Source organism: Lissotriton helveticus, chromosome 2_2 (assembly GCF_964261635.1).
Source record: "Lissotriton helveticus chromosome 2_2, aLisHel1.1, whole genome shotgun sequence".
Lineage (NCBI taxonomy): Eukaryota > Metazoa > Chordata > Amphibia > Caudata > Salamandridae > Lissotriton > Lissotriton helveticus.
Window position 1 is genome coordinate 28,704,916 of NC_136060.1, and position 18,934 is coordinate 28,723,849.

General features: G+C 44.9%; 1 protein-coding gene across 3 annotated transcripts in view; it reads right to left on the reverse strand.

Moving 5' to 3' along the window:
* Window positions 1–18,934, reverse strand: part of IRF2 (interferon regulatory factor 2) — a 319,691-nt gene that overhangs the window by 211,888 nt on the left and 88,869 nt on the right. For all 3 annotated transcript variants that reach the window (XM_078678011.1, XM_078678009.1, XM_078678010.1), the window contains one exon: window positions 1,310–1,411. In XM_078678011.1, the coding sequence (XP_078534137.1) occupies window positions 1,310–1,411 (102 nt within the window). The remainder of the gene's footprint in view (window positions 1–1,309; window positions 1,412–18,934) is intronic.

Genomic DNA, 18,934 nt, shown 5'->3' on the forward strand with positions numbered 1-18,934 from the left:
GGCATACGTCGGAATGTAAGTAAAGCGTTTTCCTGGTTCTTCACGCGGAGTGTAAATGCTTTGTGAGGTAGCTTCACTGCTCGGAGTATAATATGATTCCTTTTACATCCATAGGTGCAGAATCCTCGAAACAGGATTAAGGAACTTCCACAGTCGGCTTTGTCGCAGGAAAAAAGAGGGAGTCCAGCATGGGTCAACAACAGTTATGGAGCCAGGAGACGCCTGATTGGATGAGACACATTATTATGAACTTGAAGGTTTTTTCCTCAGGCTTCATGGGAGATTAAGTTTTTGTGTTGATTGTTGTTTGTTTAAAATGGTTGCTGTTGAAATTAAAGGAGAAAGAATAGCGTAATCCTGGCCTCCATGTTCTTAATAGAATGGAAACTTTCCGTGGCAAAAGCTAGGACATTTTTGATTCTACCCCAGCCTGAATGGCTAGACAGTTTGAATTTGATGCATGCATTGGCTTCAACCCACCAAAGGTCATAGTCCATTGCCTGGGTAGCAACATACGATATGGTACTTCTATCCACCTTGTTTAACACTTCCTGGAAACAAACCAGCATACATCGACACCGCCTGGACACAGATCAGCATGGATCTTGCTGCCCCTGGAGCTTCCAGAACACGTAGAAGAATGCGGTCTACATTATCCTAGCTAGAAATAAGCCTGAAGGCCCCTACTGAAGCTCAGCCAGCCTACCCTGTGGTTCCTGGGGTACATGGCCATGGGCCAAGGAACACGTAAACCTAGCATTGGACTCGAAAAGAGAGCATAAGCTGAGTGCACAGACAGTAGGTCATATTACATTAACTGGTTTGTATATTTAATTTTATTTATTTAGTACTTGGTGTAAAAGAAACAGTTGTGTCAGCGCCGTTTAAAGTGGTCAAAAGTCAAAGCAGTTTGAAGTATTCACTTTTCTTAGCAATGAATTGTGCAGTGCTTGATCCTAGCAGAATACTGCTACATAATGTGTTTTTTCTTTGCTGATGTTGGTATTTTAAAAATTACCATGTTGTGTAACAAATTTAAATTCCCCAACAGGTTTCATCAACGACAAATTCAAATACTGCTTAGATAAAACTGAATATTCGATGACCACAACAACTCACTGCAAAGAACAGCTTTTAACGAAGGCTCTTTCATATTTATTCCCACTTTCATTTGTATTTGAACAATATCTACTACCTCAGTTCTAAGATCATTCACTTAAATATACTTGGGCAAATCAGTCAAGGAGCATCACAGCATGTGTAAACTAACAAATGGGCACCCTGGTCTGTAGAGAAAGATAATGTTTACCTCGTTTAACCAATTGAGCCCGGGTATCGTGCTGCCCTTTATTTGTTCTTCTAGCCATGGACGCATTCTCATTCTCTCTACGGGCATATTAAGCTTTTCTACCTATGGGAAGAACAGGAAAATCATAGTTAATTTTTAAAACAGATAATATTGACAAAACATGTTTGTGTGCTTTGATACTTAATAGTGAAGAGCAATATTAATGGTAGGTGCAAAAACACATCAATTTATATTCATTATATTCATTGTCTTTAATTAGTTGTTTACATATTTATGAAAATATTTAAAATAAAAAAAATATATAGGGTATATTCTAAATATATAAAAAAAAATTAAAATACCAGTTGCTTGACTTTTCGGTTTGAAATTTCACTGTTTAACTTTATTATTATAAAACACTGTTTAAAAAGCCTGCCCCATCCCAGAGAAATGAAACCATAACATTTCTTCAGGTAAAAACATTCGATAAAAGGTTTTAAGACAGCAGCTGGTAAAGTGCTTGAGCCACATATTACATAGGTAATTTGATTTAGGGAACACTATTCGCATTAATTGATTTTAAGCCATACTCTAAACTTCAGCGGGATAAAAAAAAAAAAATTAGCCATCATTCAGGTAGGTACTTCCTATAATAATACATTCTGAGGCTGGAGTTCCCTTTTAGGCTGCAAAAGGCACTCACGTAAATTTAATTTCGCAATGTGTGGCAAGACCTTGCTGGTGATGAATATCTACAATTTGGAAAAAAACTAAATGATCACGTGTAGAAAACAAAATCAAAGAAGGTATTCATGCTCAAAAGGGAATTTCAGGATTCTTTAAGGAAACTCATCATATAGGAAGCAAAGAAAAGTACGAATAACTGTTGATGGATGTATAGATGCCAGAACTATATTCTTAAAGGGGGCAGCCTCCATTTTCTGTCCATGTTTTACAGTTGGAAATTTCTTGAATTGAGTTATTAAGCAGTCCATGCCAAGCTCGAGTAAAAGCAATAGAGTATCTAATTAATAGCAGATGTTTCAATACTGGTTCCTACATAATGTAAAAAATTAGCAGTGTACTAAGAAATACATATAAACGCAAATGTATTGCTCAATTAGTTTTATGTACACAAAAGATGGGCATACTCTTGATGTTATCTCCGCAGTCGGCACAATGGTATCTGTTCCCAGGCTAGCTCTTTGGGCAGGTCACTATCCAACTGTTCTCTCTAGTCTTAAGTAAATAAAATACCATTGTTATGACATCAGTCACCCTACTTCAGGAAAATGCCGGAAGAAACGCACTATTGGGAATTGGTTGTCATTTATATTCATCTTATTGCCCAAGCTTATCCAAACTTTGGGAACAATTAACCAAAATATATATTAGATCATTAACTATTACAATTTGCAGCAGAGGGACAGTACAACTAGCAACTAAAACCCCCCACTCCCCCCCCCAAATTGTGGTCAATTCTAAATGTCAAAGAGTACTACAATGCCCATCACTTCTGCGGCAAAAAGTGAAGTAATGGAAATTGCCAGAAGGCAAAAAAACCTTCCTAACATTGCATGCTAGTCTAGAGCACTGAAAAGCAGAACAATTTGCGAAAACTTTTCAATTTATAAATATTTTTTTTTAATGAAAAAATGTTAATGATACATAGATATTTGTCAGGCCCATAAAGTATAAACAGCATGTGAGCATAATTGGTGCCTTAATGTAATCTTCTCAGTTCAAACGGAGCCCAATCCAGAAACAGCCAACACATGTTTCCTCTTAGCAAGAGCGCCTCAGGCCTTTTAGAATGTTTAAATACCTATCCCATACAAGTTTTCAGAAAAAGACGGTTAAACTACAGAGTAAGGAATATGTTACTTACCAAGTAAGCATCTGCTCTTGGCATGTACAGCTGTAGATTCACATGTTTGCATACTCCTGACATCTAGTGTTGGGTCTAGATGTTTGCAAGTTATTTTTCTTCGAAGAAGTCTTTCCAGTCACAAGACAGGTTGACTCCTTCTTTCGGTGATAAAGTGCATGGGCATCTACTCCATTGTTAGATTGTTTTTCCGCAAGAAGGTGAGAATGGAGTAAGCAAGTGTAATAAAGAGATGTCCATACGTAGATAATGTAAATAATGAGAACTGCCACAACTACAGGTGCCTGCGAGGAGGGTGGGTGCATGTGAATCTACAGCTCTACATGCCAAGAACAGATGCTTACTGGGTAAGTGACATAATCCGTTTGAGTCATGTGTGCTGGAGATACACATGCTTTGCATAGACTATATAGCATTATTCTCCCAAAACGGTGGCTAACCAGTAAATATTGCAGTTGTCTGGAAAAGTGTTTTTAGCATTATCTGTCTTACATTGGCTTATTGAAATGCTAGTGCATTCACACAAAAGTGTTTGGTAAATGTGAGTGGCTTAGACCATGATGCTGCTTTACAAATGTCAGCTATAGGAATGTTACCTAAAAAAGGCCATGGATGCCCCCCAATTTGCGAGAAGAATGTGCTCTAGGGGGTATAGATAAAGTTCTCTTAGCTTTTGTGTAGCAATTTGAATGCACTTAACAATCCATCTTGAAATGACAGATTTAGAAATAGGATTGCCTTTCTGAGGTGGTGAAAATCAAACAAACAGTTGCTTTGTTTTACGAAAATATTTTGTTGTTTCAATATAGTACAATAAAGCTCTTTTGTCGTCAAGTGTGTGAAGAGCTCATTCTGCTACTGAATCAGGCTGAGGAAAGAACACAGGTTGGTAATTATGGAAAGCAGAAATCACTTTGGGAAGGAATTTGCGATTGGGGCGAAGAACTACCATATCTTTAAGGAGCTGAAAGAAGGGTTCTTCCAAAGTTAATGCCTGTAGCTTACCAACTCTCCTTAATGAAGTGATTGCAATGAGGAATGCAACTTTCCAAGAAAGAAACTGTAAAGGACACCTATGTAGTGGTTCAGAGGGTGGACCCATAAGTCTTGTAAGTACAACATTAAGATTCCACACTGGTGCCAGTAGAATTCTTGGTGGTATATCGCTTTTCAAGTCCTCCATAAATGCTTCGATGACAGGAACTTTGAACAAAGACAAATGTTGTCTATTTTGCAAATACGCAGCTAATGCTACAAGGTGCAATCTAATAGATGTGTGAGCTAGCCCATATTGCTGTAGGTTTAAAAGGTAACAGACAATGTTCTGAACAGAAGCATTTAGAGGTAGAATGTTGTTGTTATTGCAGTAAACAACAAATCGTTTCCATTTTGCTGCATAGCAAGCTCTGGTACTAGGTTCACTAGCTTCTTTCAGTCATACAGTCAGGCGGCAAATTTAAATATCCAAACTCTATGACTTCAGGAACCAAATCGCTAAGTTGAGCTCCTTAGGATTTGGATGCTTGATTTCTCCATGGTTCTGAGTGAGGCTACTGGAGGTGAGATGTAGCTTTTGATGTGGAACTACTGAGAGTTCTAACTGGAAGGTGTTTGACTGGCCCATGTGGGAGCTACTAAAATCAGTGTCAGTGATGTTTGCCAGAGTTTCCGAACCAAAAACGGAAGGAGTAGGAGAGGCGGAAAAGCGTAGGCAAATATCCCTCATCAATTCATCCATAGGGTATTGCCTTTGGAGATAGGGTGTGGTAATCTGGAGGTGAAGTTTGGGCATTTTGCTTGTCTACTTTGGCGAACAGATTTCTTTGTGGGTTTCTCCACTGTAGAAAGTATGGAAGGAGAACTTGGGGACGAAGTTCTCACTAGTGTATTTGCTGTCTTCTTCTGCGGAGGAGGTCGGTAATTTGAGTGTTCACTCCTGGGAGGTTTTCTGCCAGAAAGTGAATATTGTGATTGATTGCCCATTTCCAAATTGTCTGAGACTGGCGTGAATTTTGGAAAGAGTGTTCCCCCCCCCTGTTTTTGTACATAATACATTGGCTGTCATATTGTCCGTGCGGACTAGGACAACATTGCCTGTGAGATGAGACTGAAAAGCTTTCAGCGCTAGAAACACTGCAGTAGCTCCAGAAAGTTGATGTGGAGACGTTTGTGTTTGTTGCCCCATAGACCTTGCATTGTGTAATGATGGAGATGTGCACCACAACCTGTTAGAGATGTGTCTGCTATTTGCACGACTTGTGGAACAGGGTCGATGAAATGCCACCCTTTTGATAAATTTTGTGGGATCCACCACTGCAGAGAGCGATGGTGCGGCTGTCCACCAACACTAGATCTGTTAATTGACTGTGTGACTGATTCCATTGACGTGCTAAGCATTTTTGTAAAGGACAAATGTGTAGTCTTCCATGAGGTACTATTGCAATGCCGGACGCTATCATTCCCAGTAGCCGCATGAAAGTCCTGGCTGGCAAGGTTTGGTTTGAAACTGTAGCAATAGAGTTTGGATAGAGGAAATTCTGGCTGCATTGGGGAAGGCTAGAGCCGTGTGAGTGTTGAGAGTGGCTCCTAGATAAGATTGTATCTGTGAAGACTGTAGGTGAGACTTTTGAATGTTGACAGTAAAAACCCAATTGGTTGAGTAGGTAGAGCATGGTTTGAGTGTTTGGTAAACACTTTTGGTGTGTGCTGGCTTTGATGAGCCAGTCGCCTAGGTAGGGGAATATATGAATTTGTTGTCTTCTGTGATGAGCTGCTACTACTGCTAGGCATTTTGAAAATACCCTTGGAGCAGTTGTTACCCCGAATGGAAGTACTTTGAACTGTTAGTGTTTGCCTACTATCACAAATCTGAGACATTTCTGATGGGCTGGATGTATGGGAATGTGAAAATATGCGTCTTAAGTCCAGTGTGGACAAAAAATTGCCTTGCTGTAGGAGAGGAAGAACCTGTTGAAGCGTTACCCTATGGAAATGTTCTGACAGTATGTACTGGTTTAACTCTCTGAGATCCAAAATTGGTCTTAAGAAACTGTCCTTTTTGGAAAATAGAAAATAGAGAGAGTAAATCCCTGAACCTTGGTACTGAAATGGAACTGGTTCTATGGCTTCCTTTTGTAAGAGAGATTGCACCTCCTGTTTGAGTAACTGCAAATGGTCTGACAACAGTTTGTGAACAAACAGTGGGATGATTGCTGGATTGGAGGTGAGCTCCTGACAATAACCATTATGGATAAGGTCTAGTTCCCATTTGTCGGTTGGTATAGATTGCTGAAAACTGAGAAACTGTTGAAGTCTTCCCCACCACAGGTGTTGAGTGTTGGGAGGGAAGTGTGGGCAAGTCACTGTTATTTAGGGGAAGGGGTGTTATGTGTTCTGGCACCTTTAACTCTGCCTTTGGAATTGTTTCCTCTATATCCTCCTGTGCAGAAACCTCTAGAGGAAAAGGATTGGTTGTTACCTTTGTAAGAGTAATCATTTGGGTCTGGGGATGTTGATTTGGACCCTGTTCTGTAAAATGGGCAGCGAAAGGAGCCTCTATTAGATGGGGACTGGAGCGCTCCCATGGATTTTGCTACTTCAATGTCCTTTTTCATCTTTTCTCAGGATTGATCAACTATAGGACCAAACAGGTGTCCTTTATCAAAGGGAGTGTTCAAAAATCACTGTTGAACCTTAAACCCAGAGATCCTAAGCCAAGCATGCCTTCGAAGGAGAATGCTGGTATTGATCTCCCTAGCTGCTGTGTCAGCTGCGTCTAATGCACATCTTATCGAGGAGTTAGAGATGAGTTTTCCCCTCTTCAACTAACTGCTGTGCCTTATTTTTGTGTTCGTCTGGGAGATATTGGAGCAGTTGCTCCATCTCATCCCAGTGTTCCTTGTTGTACCTAGCTTGTAGGCCCTACATGTTAGCGATGCACCAGTGGTTAGCGGCTTGAACAGTTACTTGTTTTCCAGAGGCATCTATAAGTTTGGATTCTTTATCTCGGGGAGGTGCACCCCCATAGGTTTGTAAGTTAGCTCTTTTGAAAGCGCTGGACACTACTAGGGAGTCAAGTGGTAATTGTCCATTCATAAACACAGGAACAGATGGTGAGGGTTTATATTTTTTGTCTACACTTAGAGTTAACATACGTGCTCTGAAAGGGTCTCTAAAGATATCATCTGCATGCCTCATCATGATTTTAAGCACAGGGAGTGTTTGACTTGACCTATGTGTGGACTCAAGTGTTTCAAATAGAAAGTCCTCTTCTAATGTTTCTTTATGTAATGGTATCCCATGATACTCTGGCTTATCAATTGCTTGTTGCTAGAGCAGCAAATTATCATCAGGTGGAGACGGTTTAGCAGGATAAAGGTCTAGCTCATTGTCTACTGGAGGGTCAATGGTGTAATCATTCCATGGGTCTGCAGGCAAATAAGTATCATCATCACTCTGATCCACATCTGTATCTGTATGTGGAGATCCCTCCGGTGTTATGTGTAATGGATCTTCAATTATTAATTGTGGAGAAGATGGTGGACGTGGAGAGGGTTGTGGAGCAGGATAGGCAGGGCTAGTAGCCATGTCCTCCTCCTTTTTTAAGGGAATCTTATCAGAAGTGTCCTCTGCAGGAAGCTAGTGTTTTTCTGGACTTTTAGCCAAATATGTCCAGTGCCTACAGATTAGAATGCTGGTAGATAGGCCCTGGGGTACAGGACACACACACCTCAAACTCACAGCTATTCATTCTGTGCTTAAAACTGATTGATTTCTGGTTCTACAAGGTCCTAACGGTGTGGATATTCCCATAGAAATGTAGAAAATGTTTCAATTTTTTAGGGTTCTTTTTCTTAGCGTCACAAAAAAAAAAACAATGGCTGAAATGGTGGGTATGAAGGTGGTCATGTCCTAGAGCAGAGTCCATGAAAAAGTAGTCAGTGCATCAGATGCTTGCCTGAGCTCGTTGAGGTAGAATAAGGTTCTTGCAAAGGTCTGTGAGCACAGTGACAAGTGGAGATCAGTGACATTTACTGACAACACAGACTATTCAGCAGGTAAAGATGAAGATGATGGATACATTCTGCAACTATCAATCAAAGAAAACCACTTGAAGGTGTGGGAGGGGAGAGAGACATGGTTTTGTGATGGGGACCTTAGGATCTCTTCTCCCTGCTTCGAACCACTCTTACCTAGCATACCTTTTGTCAGTGTATTCCACAATTAACCTTGCTTCCCTTCATTGTAATTTTTAGACTTGGCATCTTTTGGTGTGTTTTCTCTGAGTTTTTGCTTTCTGACCTCCCGGGTTTGACTCCGATTTATCTGGCGTAGTGTTTCTGCGCACTTTGTGGAGGTGGAGTGCCATAGAAAAGGAAGCTTTTGCTATGGTCTGGGCACTGAAGAAGCTGAGATCATACCTGTTTGTAACTCATTTCCGGGTTCAGACAGACCACAGGCCCCTCAGATGGTTGATGCAAATGAGGGGTGAGAATCTAAAACTGTGGAGGTGGTCCATCTCCCTACAAGGAATGGACTTTACGGTGGAACACCGTCCTGGCATAGAACACGCCAATGTAGATGGTCTGTCCAGGTTCTTTTGCCTTAGTGAAGAGAACTACCAGGAGGGTGGGTAGTTCTCCCTATTTTCAGCTGGAGGGGACAGGTGTTAGACTTGGCATCTTTTGGTGTGTTTCCCCTGAGTTTTTGCTTTTTGACCTCCCGATTTTGACTGTTTTTGTTGGCGTAGTGTTTCTGCGCACTTTTCTCACTGCTGATCAGTGGTAAAGTGCAAGTGGTCCTGTGGTAAATTGTGTTATGGATTGGTGTTTCCATGATTGGATATTTGATTTACTTGTTAGTCCCTAGTAAAGTGCACTGAGTGTGCCAGGGCCTGTGAATCAAATGCTACTAGTGGGCCTGCAGCATTTATATGCCACCCACGTGAATAGCCCTGAAAAGGCAACTCACATCCGCCATTGCGGAGTCTGCACGTAGTTTGTAACTGCCATGTCAACTTGGCCAGTGCACACACTTTCCAGTCCCTCACCTTCCCATTTCTTACATGTCAGCCACCCCTAAGGTAGGGCCATGGTACCCCTGTGGGCCGGGTGCAGTGTATGTGAAAGGTAGAACGTGCCCTGGTGTGCGTGGCATGTCCTGATAGTGAATTACGGCCAATTTCATTTTTCGGTATTGCAAGGCTACCTGTTCCCCATAGGACAAAATGGGGAGTTTGTTTATAACATCTTATAATCATAACTGGCCCGGGGAATTAGGTAGGAAAATAAACTTTATTATGCCTTAACTCAGAATATAAAGATGCATCTTTTAGAGAAGGTGATGTTTACATTCTGTGTTTGAATAATACCACTTTTAGAAAGTAGGTATTTACTTGCTCAGTCATCCTGTGTGCCTCTGCTGGAATGTGGATTGCCTGTCTGGGTTTTGGAAGACAGAAGGCTGGGGAGCAGAAGTGGCTCCAGAGAGTCTCGTTGGACCAGGAAAGGGCTGAATAGACCTGGGCTGCAATTGGGGAAGGGGTAGATTTCCTTGAACCTCAAAGTGCCTGGTCTGCATCTGACCTGTGAACTCCGCACCGCCTCACTTAATGATGACACCTTGGTATCCTCGTCGACGCTCCATGCCAAAATCGATGCGGCTGCTTGCACCGTTGTTCGCGGGCACCGCTCATAAAGTTACACGACAAACCGCTCTCATCCTGCACCGCATCCTTGGCCTACCGACGCCGGCGCCATGGACTTCAGTTTGTCAGCCAACAACAGTGCTTCAGTAACGAGGAGAACGCTGCCTGCACACGACCTGCCAGCATCGCGACGAGCACAATTCACTCCGCACCGCGACCCTGGTCTCACCGACGACATCATCTGACACCGCCACCGAGCCGCTGCTTACACCACGACCTGAGGGCACCGCACGTCACACCGCTGAACTTCGCACCGCAGCACCCGACGCCTGCACTCCTGACTCCTGACTGCAACACATGTGACTTTGAGGGCCCCAACGACTCCTGCACCGACCTCTGGAACTGACGCCTGCAGACGCCGTGCTTTCGGAAGCTCGACGAGAGGTCGCTGACGCCCTGCATTTCTAAAAGGTACTGTTTGCAGGTCTTCCCGGCGCCGTAGCTGGCCTGCGACACCGCGGTCAGCCAGAAATGTTTGGATTTGTTTACTCGCGATGCTGTGATAGCCCCAGACGAAGCTATCGACATCAAACAACTGTTTTCAAGCATATTTTAACAATTGAAGATTTTTAAGTACTGTATTGTGATTTTTTAAATCATTTTTGGTATAGTCTTAAGAATATAAAAATATTGGATATTTTTCTAAACTGGTGTGGTGTCCTTTTGTAGTGCTTATACTGTATTACTGTTGGTTAGGTGCAAATTGTTTACAGATTGCCTCTAAGATAAGCCTGATTGCTCGTGCCAAACTACCAAGGGGGTGAGCAGGGGTTATTTTAGGAGTGTAACTCCCTTATCCTGACTAGAGTGGTGGTTTCTGCCTGGCTTTGGCACAGGCCCTGTGAAATGTCTACGATCACCTCCTTTCTCCATCTCCACTTCCTCGGTCTCTCCATCTTCTCACCCTTTGCTCTCTATTGATGCTTCCTCATTCCCGTCCCCTCACTCAACTACAATCCCAAACTATCCCATTCACATGCAACTGAAACCTCACATTCTTAATCATATCAAATCCCTTACACTAAGACAATGTAACATCCAGCACTCACAACACATTATACATCCCATATTGTAGCATGCCCCCTTTCACTTCCATAACCCCCTCCATCACGCCCCTTTTTAGGTCTCGCCTGCCAATGCGCTTGCGCATTGCTGGCGAGAGATATAGAGGGCCACCAGCAAATCCTTTTGAATGCGGATAATGCCCAGTGCATGTGAGGCATTCAAGCGCGAAGCTTCGCAGCACGCGCTCGGCCACTTCCTGCTCCCCCTCTTACTTTCGTTATCGCTCACACACCATATGCTCGTTCCCTCCCACACCATATGCTTGTTCCCCCCACCCTTCTGACTTCAAAGGAACGCCGCTCCCTTGCTCCCCCGCGCCCCCGCCACGCAATGCCAAGAGCTTGTTAATTTTATTTCGGAAATCACTTTATCTCCCCGATCCGTCGTCCCACCACCCACACATTTATTTGTGTGATCCATTTCCTTCCGTTTCAGTTTAGCTTGCGCCGTGCTTTTATTTCATCCATTTTGCAGGCTATCAACTCTGCCGTGAGGGACCTGTGACGTGATCACTGACAGTTGTCATGTAGAAGTGACAACGCCCCAGTAGACTTACTGTGCCTGAAGGTTTCCACAATTCCACAGTCAATTATACATGCAGTGCAGATTGCAGACCCCAGGCGCCCACCCTTCCCTCCCTTGCCCCCTCTGTCTGAAGCCGAGGCCTCATACTTGCAGGAGTTCACGAAAACTTTCATGCAGTGCGCCAAGTGGTTACACAAGCGTCTGTTGCATCGTCAAGACTGATATCTCCTTTCAAGGCCCAAGGACAAAAGGGAGGGACAGCGTGTGCATCAGCAGCTGGAAAAACTTCCCTCCCCCAGAGACTCCAGAGGGAAGCCTCAAGACCTCCCAGACCCCAACCCCTCAGGACAAAGAACTCTCACTAGTCAAAAGGGCGTGTAGTGACATCATACGGACAAAACCAAGCGAGCGCGTTCATTTGCAGCCCACGATCTCGCCTCACTCCAAGCCTTCAATAATGCGCTCCTATTTATGTAGCGCTTCCACAGCTGAGGCGAGGCATTAGGCGTTTGCTTAAAAAAATAGCCATATTCACTAGGGATGGTAGCTGCCTCTCACGCCAGAGCATGTACCTTTTGTAAGTGCCTGTAATTGGAATAAAAGTGCTCCACAGGAATACATGGTAGGGCACGGAACCCACTCTTTCCCAGAGTACAGAATCGGGCTACAAAGCATATAATGCCGTCGGAGTCTGCATTATGCGCAATAAACGCTTTTGTAGTAAGTCTACCCCGGAGTCTTCTCGCTGAAAAATGTTTGCGAGTTTATTATTTTGCAGTTTTCTTATTATATAGCTTGAACTCGACCCAAAGGCATCATGGCGCTTTACATGAGCACCAGTTGCAGGACACTTAAGTTTTTTTAGGCACAGGGAGATTTAATTGTTTTGCCCAGAATCACAGGATGTTTACGCCGACACCAATCTCGAACACAGTTTGCCAATTTCGAAGTCGGCCGCTCTAGCCGTTAAGTCACATCCTCACAATTGGCAGGTCCAAAATGTTTAACAACAGACTTCAACACTGACAGGTTTCACCTACCTCAACCGCTTACCCCTTCAACACAACTTCTTACATCCCTAGAGGTTACAACAGAAACCTAGAACTACAAAAGCCAGAATGCAAACCGCGGAACGTTCAAAGTGAGCAGATACTCAACAATGTAACCATCATTGTTTTTTTGTAAAGCACTCTGGCACCTTTGGGAAATGTCCACTCTATATATAATTGCACATAAAGTCAAATAAATGCATGCAGTACATATCACAGTTAGTACAAGGCTAGGTTGTGGGAAGGTGCACACAATTTGTTGCGGCGAAGAACACAGAAGCCCAAGTTGGTAAAACAAACACATTCCAGGGAGAAAACAATACATTGCAAGTAATTAAAAAAACAAAAAGACGTGGAAACCATCCATCATAACCTGAAGAAAGTTGTTTAGTAGCTCAGGAAGGGAGAGAAACACGGGCTATTGGACCTTTTGCCCTCTACGGAACTGATGAAGGAAGCTATAATTCAGAAGGTGCATCCTGCTGATAAATCCCCGCCTGCTGCCTCATGCCAAGGGCTATCAGCGATTTAGAGGGTTGTAATTCATCGACCCGTTTTAATCTCTTGTGCTCCCAGGACCATCCATCCATTCATTCCTTCAGGGCCTCCCTCGTCTCCTATCGCTAAGGTATAACTCTCAACACTTACCGTGATCAAATCATGAGTGCATGCTGGTAGAGGCCTCACGTTTCTAGTGCTGGGCTTTCAGTTAACACAATGCACTCTGGGAGTTGTAGCCTTAATTTAATTCCATCGACTCACTTGGACTAGAGCACCAGGCTACTACAGAGTGCAACATGAAAGCCATGGACAAGAACCCAGTGGTAATGCAGTGACTGGATCACCAGCCAACCACAAAACCGACCAGAACAGTTCCACACCCCCAAAAGTGCCAGTAATAATTTCTATCTCATCGTATGTGCCATCTGGTTATTATCAATTTCTACTAGTGAAAACAAATGTACACGTTTAATCAATGGCATACGATAAAACAAGCATTGAAAATACACTAGGTCTCGTTCTTTAGAGAGAGGCAATGCCCGTTGCTGCTTCTGCCCTCCAACACAAATGCTGCGCGTGCAAACATTAAGGTACGGCCGGATTTAGTCCAAAGCATAATTCATTTTGCGTCACTTTAAGCAATTGCTATACAGCGAGTGCAAACTTTAAGAAAACACCTGGTAATTGTTGCTTTGCTCCAGTCTTTCCCTCCGCCCTCCCACACAGATGCAGGCTCCGTACAAACTTCAGAGACGCAGGCTCCCTACAAACTTCGGAGAGCGAGCAGCGGATGTTTAATGTAGATGGCTGCGCTTCGAATCTCAATGTGGTGACTTTTTTTTTAAATAAAATTGTTGCTTTGCTCCCGTTGTTGCTTCCACGCACCCACCACCCTCCGGCACAAAGGCAGCCTAAGCAGAAACATTAAATGTGAGCAGAGGGTGTTTAATGTAGGTGGCTGCAGTACAAACTTAAAAAAAAGACCTGACAAATGCTGCGAGTACAAACATTAAGGTACGGCCGGATTTAGTCTAAAGCATAATTCATATTGTGTCGCTTTAAGCAATTGCTTTTTTCTTGTATGCATACTCCATTGTATTTTTGACATTATTTCTTATTGTATTTGTTTGTGTGTGTGGCTGAGCTGCTTGTTCTGCTATTATGTTGAGCACAGTGGAAGTGGAATCTTTAAAGCAGACTCAAGACTGATCTTGATGAAGTATTATACATTTATCTAAAAGCCCTCTCGTCGCCAAAACCCGCAGATTCAGAACAGTAAAACAAAAATATATATCAATCTTCAGCTACTAAATAAACTATAAGGTTGACTCATTTATGTTACAATTGATTCAACAGCCTGTCTCTCCACGCCATCGTTATCTAAAACACACGAATCAGTACGAGGCACGCACATAACACCTCTTGTGTTTCACTTGCTCTGTAGTTTAAAACGTGTTTATTTCCTGTCTCAATATCTAACTCCTAACCTGGCTTCTCTTGTCTTTAATCTGTAACATAGTAACCCCCACCCTCGCTTCCACTTCTTCAATGTTTGGTGTCTCAATTGCTGGCTCTCCTTTCATGTGTTTTTAGGTCTCGACTATTCTATCCCGCAGGGATAGATAGGCGAGATTATAGTAGGCAGTTTAAAATCTCTGTATAATCATAGGGATGGGGGAGGCAGAGTGGGAATCCTTTCAGTCTCCGTAGTTTACTCTCTTAATCAGAAGGGGGAAAGGATCACTTGTCCTGCTTAAACCTTGGGTTTACAGGTCGAGGAACTGGTATCTCCCAACAAATATGACCCTCATACACGTGTATGTTGGTAACTTCTCTTAAGCGGTATATACTGTGTCCCCGCTTTGATACACGTGCGTGCGTAATCATTGGATCATTTTTTGTATTGTGCACCCTCCACCAGGAGGTTTTTGCCTTAGGTTTAAGACAGTAGTGATCGTGGAAAGTGGGGGGTCTAGTGGTGGTGTCGTTATTAAAAAGTCCGGACAGCCAGAAAAAGGCAATTTAATAAATCTGGATTCGGACTATAGATAAAATTCTTGGTGCACTCTTCGAATTGGTAAGGGATTCAAGTGCACTATGTATAAGGTTTTAAACCTTATAAGGTTTTAAACCTTATACATAGTGCACTTGAATCCCTTACCAATTCGAAGAGTGCACCAAGAATTTTATCTATAGTCCGAATCCAGAATTTTATCTATAGTCCGAATCCAGATTTATTAAATTGCCTTTTTCTGGCTGTCCGGACTTTTTAATAACGACACCACCACTAGACCCCCCACTTTCCACGATCACTACTGTCTTAAACCTAAGGCAAAAACCTCCTGGTGGAGGGTGCACAATACAAAAAATGATCCAATGATTACGCACGCACGTGTATCAAAGCAGGGACACAGTATATATCGCTTAAGAGAAGTTACCAACATACACGTGTATGAGGGTCATATTTGTTGGGAGATACCAGTTCCTCGACCTGTAAACCCAAGGTTTATGCAGGACAAGTGATCCTTTCCCCCTTCTGATTAAGAGAGTTTAAAATCTCTACCAAACTGCGGATCACGTCCAGTTCATGTGAGGCAGTCGTGTGAGGCAGGCGCGTGCACATCAAACACCATCAGCCTAGGCATCAGACTTCAAAGGAATCCGCTCCCAAGCCGCTCCCCCGCCCCCATCAGACTTCAAAGGAATGCGCTCCCACTCCCCCGCCCCCACATGCCACAGCAATGCCGACAATGTTTACAGTAGCCTTGCTCCTCAAATGCTCTTGCTGTGTTCTCTTATCTCTAGGGACACTCATCTTGAAAACACTCGACTTGCTAGCTGCAATAATGTCTGCCCTGCCACCATTTACTTCGGACCCTCACACCTCCTCACCCTCATGCCCTCTCACCCACCCTCACTCACCCTCACACACCCACCCTCACTCACCCTCACACACCCACCCTCACTTACCCTCACACACCCACCCTCACTCACCCACCCTCACTCACCCTCACACACCCACCCTCACCGACCCTCACACACCCTCTCACCCTCACACACCCTCTCACCCTCACACACCCTCTCACCCTCACACACCCTCTCACCCTCACACACCCTCTCTGCCGCACGCCACACACTGCCGCACGCCACACACTGCCGCACGCCACACACTGCCGCACGCCTCACACAGCCGCACGCCTCACACAGCCGCACGCCTCACACAGCCGCACGCCTCACACAGCCGCACGCCTCACACAGCCGCACGCCTCACACAGCCGCACGCCTCACGCCTCACGCCTCACACAGCCGCACGCCTCACACAGCCGCACGCCTCACGCCTCACACTGCCGCACGCCTCACACTGCCGCACGCCTCACACTGCCGCACGCCTCACACTGCCGCACGCCTCACACTGCCGAACGCCTCACACTGCCGCACGCCTCACACTGCCGCACGCCTCACACCTCACACCGCCGCACGCCTCACAACACCACCACATCACTCTAGGACACCACCACTTCACTCTGGGACACCACCACATCACTCTGGGACACCACCACATCACTCTGGGACACCACCACATCACTCTGGGACACCACCACATCACTCTGGGACACCACCACATCACTCTGGGACACCACCACATCACTCTGGGACACCCCCACATCACTCTGGGACACCCCCACATCACTCACAGACACCACCACATCACTCACAGACACCACCACATCACTCACGGACACCACCAATCACTCACGGACACCACCACATCACTCACGGACACCACCACATCACTCAGGGACACCACCACATCACTCAGGGACACCACCACATCACTCAGGGACACCACCACATCACTCAGGGGCACCACCACATCACTCAGGGGCACCACCACATCACTCAGGGGCACCACCACATCACTCAGGGGCACCACCACATCACTCAGGGGCACCACCACATCACTCAGGGGCACCACCACATCACTCAGGGGCACCACCACATCACTCAGGGGCACCGCCACATCACTCAGGGACACCGCCACATCACTCAGGGACACCGCCACATCACTCAGGGGCACCGCCACATCACTCAGGGGCACCGCCACATCACTCAGGGGCACCACAACATCACTCAGGGGCACCACCACATCACTCACAGACACCACCACATCACTCACAGACACCACCACATCACTCACAGACACCACCACATCACTCACAGACACCACCACATCACTCAGGGACACCACCACATCACTCAGGGACACCACCACATCACTCAGGGACACCACTACATCACTCAGGGACACCACCACATCACTCAGGGACACCACCACATCACTCAGGGACACCACCACATCACTCAGGGACACCACCACATCACTCAGGGACACCACCACATCACTCAGGGACACCACCACATCACTCAGGGACACCACCACATCACTCAGGGACACCACCACATCACTCAGGGACACCACCACATCACTCAGGGACACCACCACATCACTCAGGGACACCACCACATCACTCAGGGACAGCACCACATCACTCTCCATCTCTACACTTATGTCCTTTCGCACTTCCTCTCTTCTATCGGATCCTCTGCCTTCTCTGTTCCTCCCTTGACAAGCTAGCTTTTTAGCCCCGACCATCACTCGTCCAGTTTCCCTCGCTTGTTCCTCTTCTTAGTTACTAACTACCCATCTGTACACCATCTCTCTCCAACACCTATTCCCTACATTCCCTTTGCACCATCTCTCACACCCTACTATCTCATACCCTTACATTTTTCCCTACCAAGAATCACCCAGATTCATCTGTCTCCTGTTTACTTTCCCACCATCATTCTCCCTTTTTAACCCATCATACAACTACTCTTTACTTCTCTGCTCCATAATGGCCTCTCTGCCCTCCAACCTCTCTTGTTCCCTCGGGCCTCCCTTTCCCATCCAGGGCAATCTGACTCACTTGCTACAGTTCCCATCCAGCCTAAACAAAGGTCCTATCTTGAACCCAAACTATAAAATATCCTCTCTTCTGCTTTAAACAGGCCCAGGCCACTCCCAGCCTCTCTTTGTACCTATGCCACACCGTACCCACTGTCCCTCCACTTGGCATATTCTCACCTTTTCCTAACCCCAGTCCAATATGCATCCTGCAAAAACAGACCCTTCTCTCAACTGCTACCTCTCCCAACCACACTTCCAAACCCCTCTTCCAACCATTTTCCACCACCCATGCCCGCCTATTCAGTCACCTTCTCTATATCTTGAAATTCATTACATTACTCTCATTACCGTGTCAATAAACCACCATCTAACCCACACCCCCTTTCCTTCAAACTCTGCACCCCATTACACTTCCTTGGACATAAGCCCCTAGACATCACACAATATAAATCTACAATTCAGAATGGAAAAGCCGACTGCATACCATCATACATCTCAAATGTCGGAACATCACTACACACCCTCCACATTCAGACTCTTTCATTTGCATTATCCACAAACTGACTATCATAGCCCCCCAGTTGCCAATACACAACTGACCGTACCACTTCTGCACACATGACGCAACACCTTGCCATTCTTATCTTTCCCCGCCAGCTTCCTACTTACCCCAACCATATCAGCACACCACAATACATTCTACAATCAGCCATACACTGCAATACAAAACTCACACAGCCACTACATCTCCCTCACACCCTCACAGCCCCTCATTTGCCAGAAACAAACTTTCCTGATTCGCATCAAGCTATTATCCAATTCCCACCATGATCTGTGTTACGCCACTATAGTAAACAATATCAAATATTACCTTTCTCTTCAGCATGAACCAATCAATTGCAATATAGCAACACATGTACCTTTTGATAATTGGTAAACCACAACACTCCAAAAACAACAC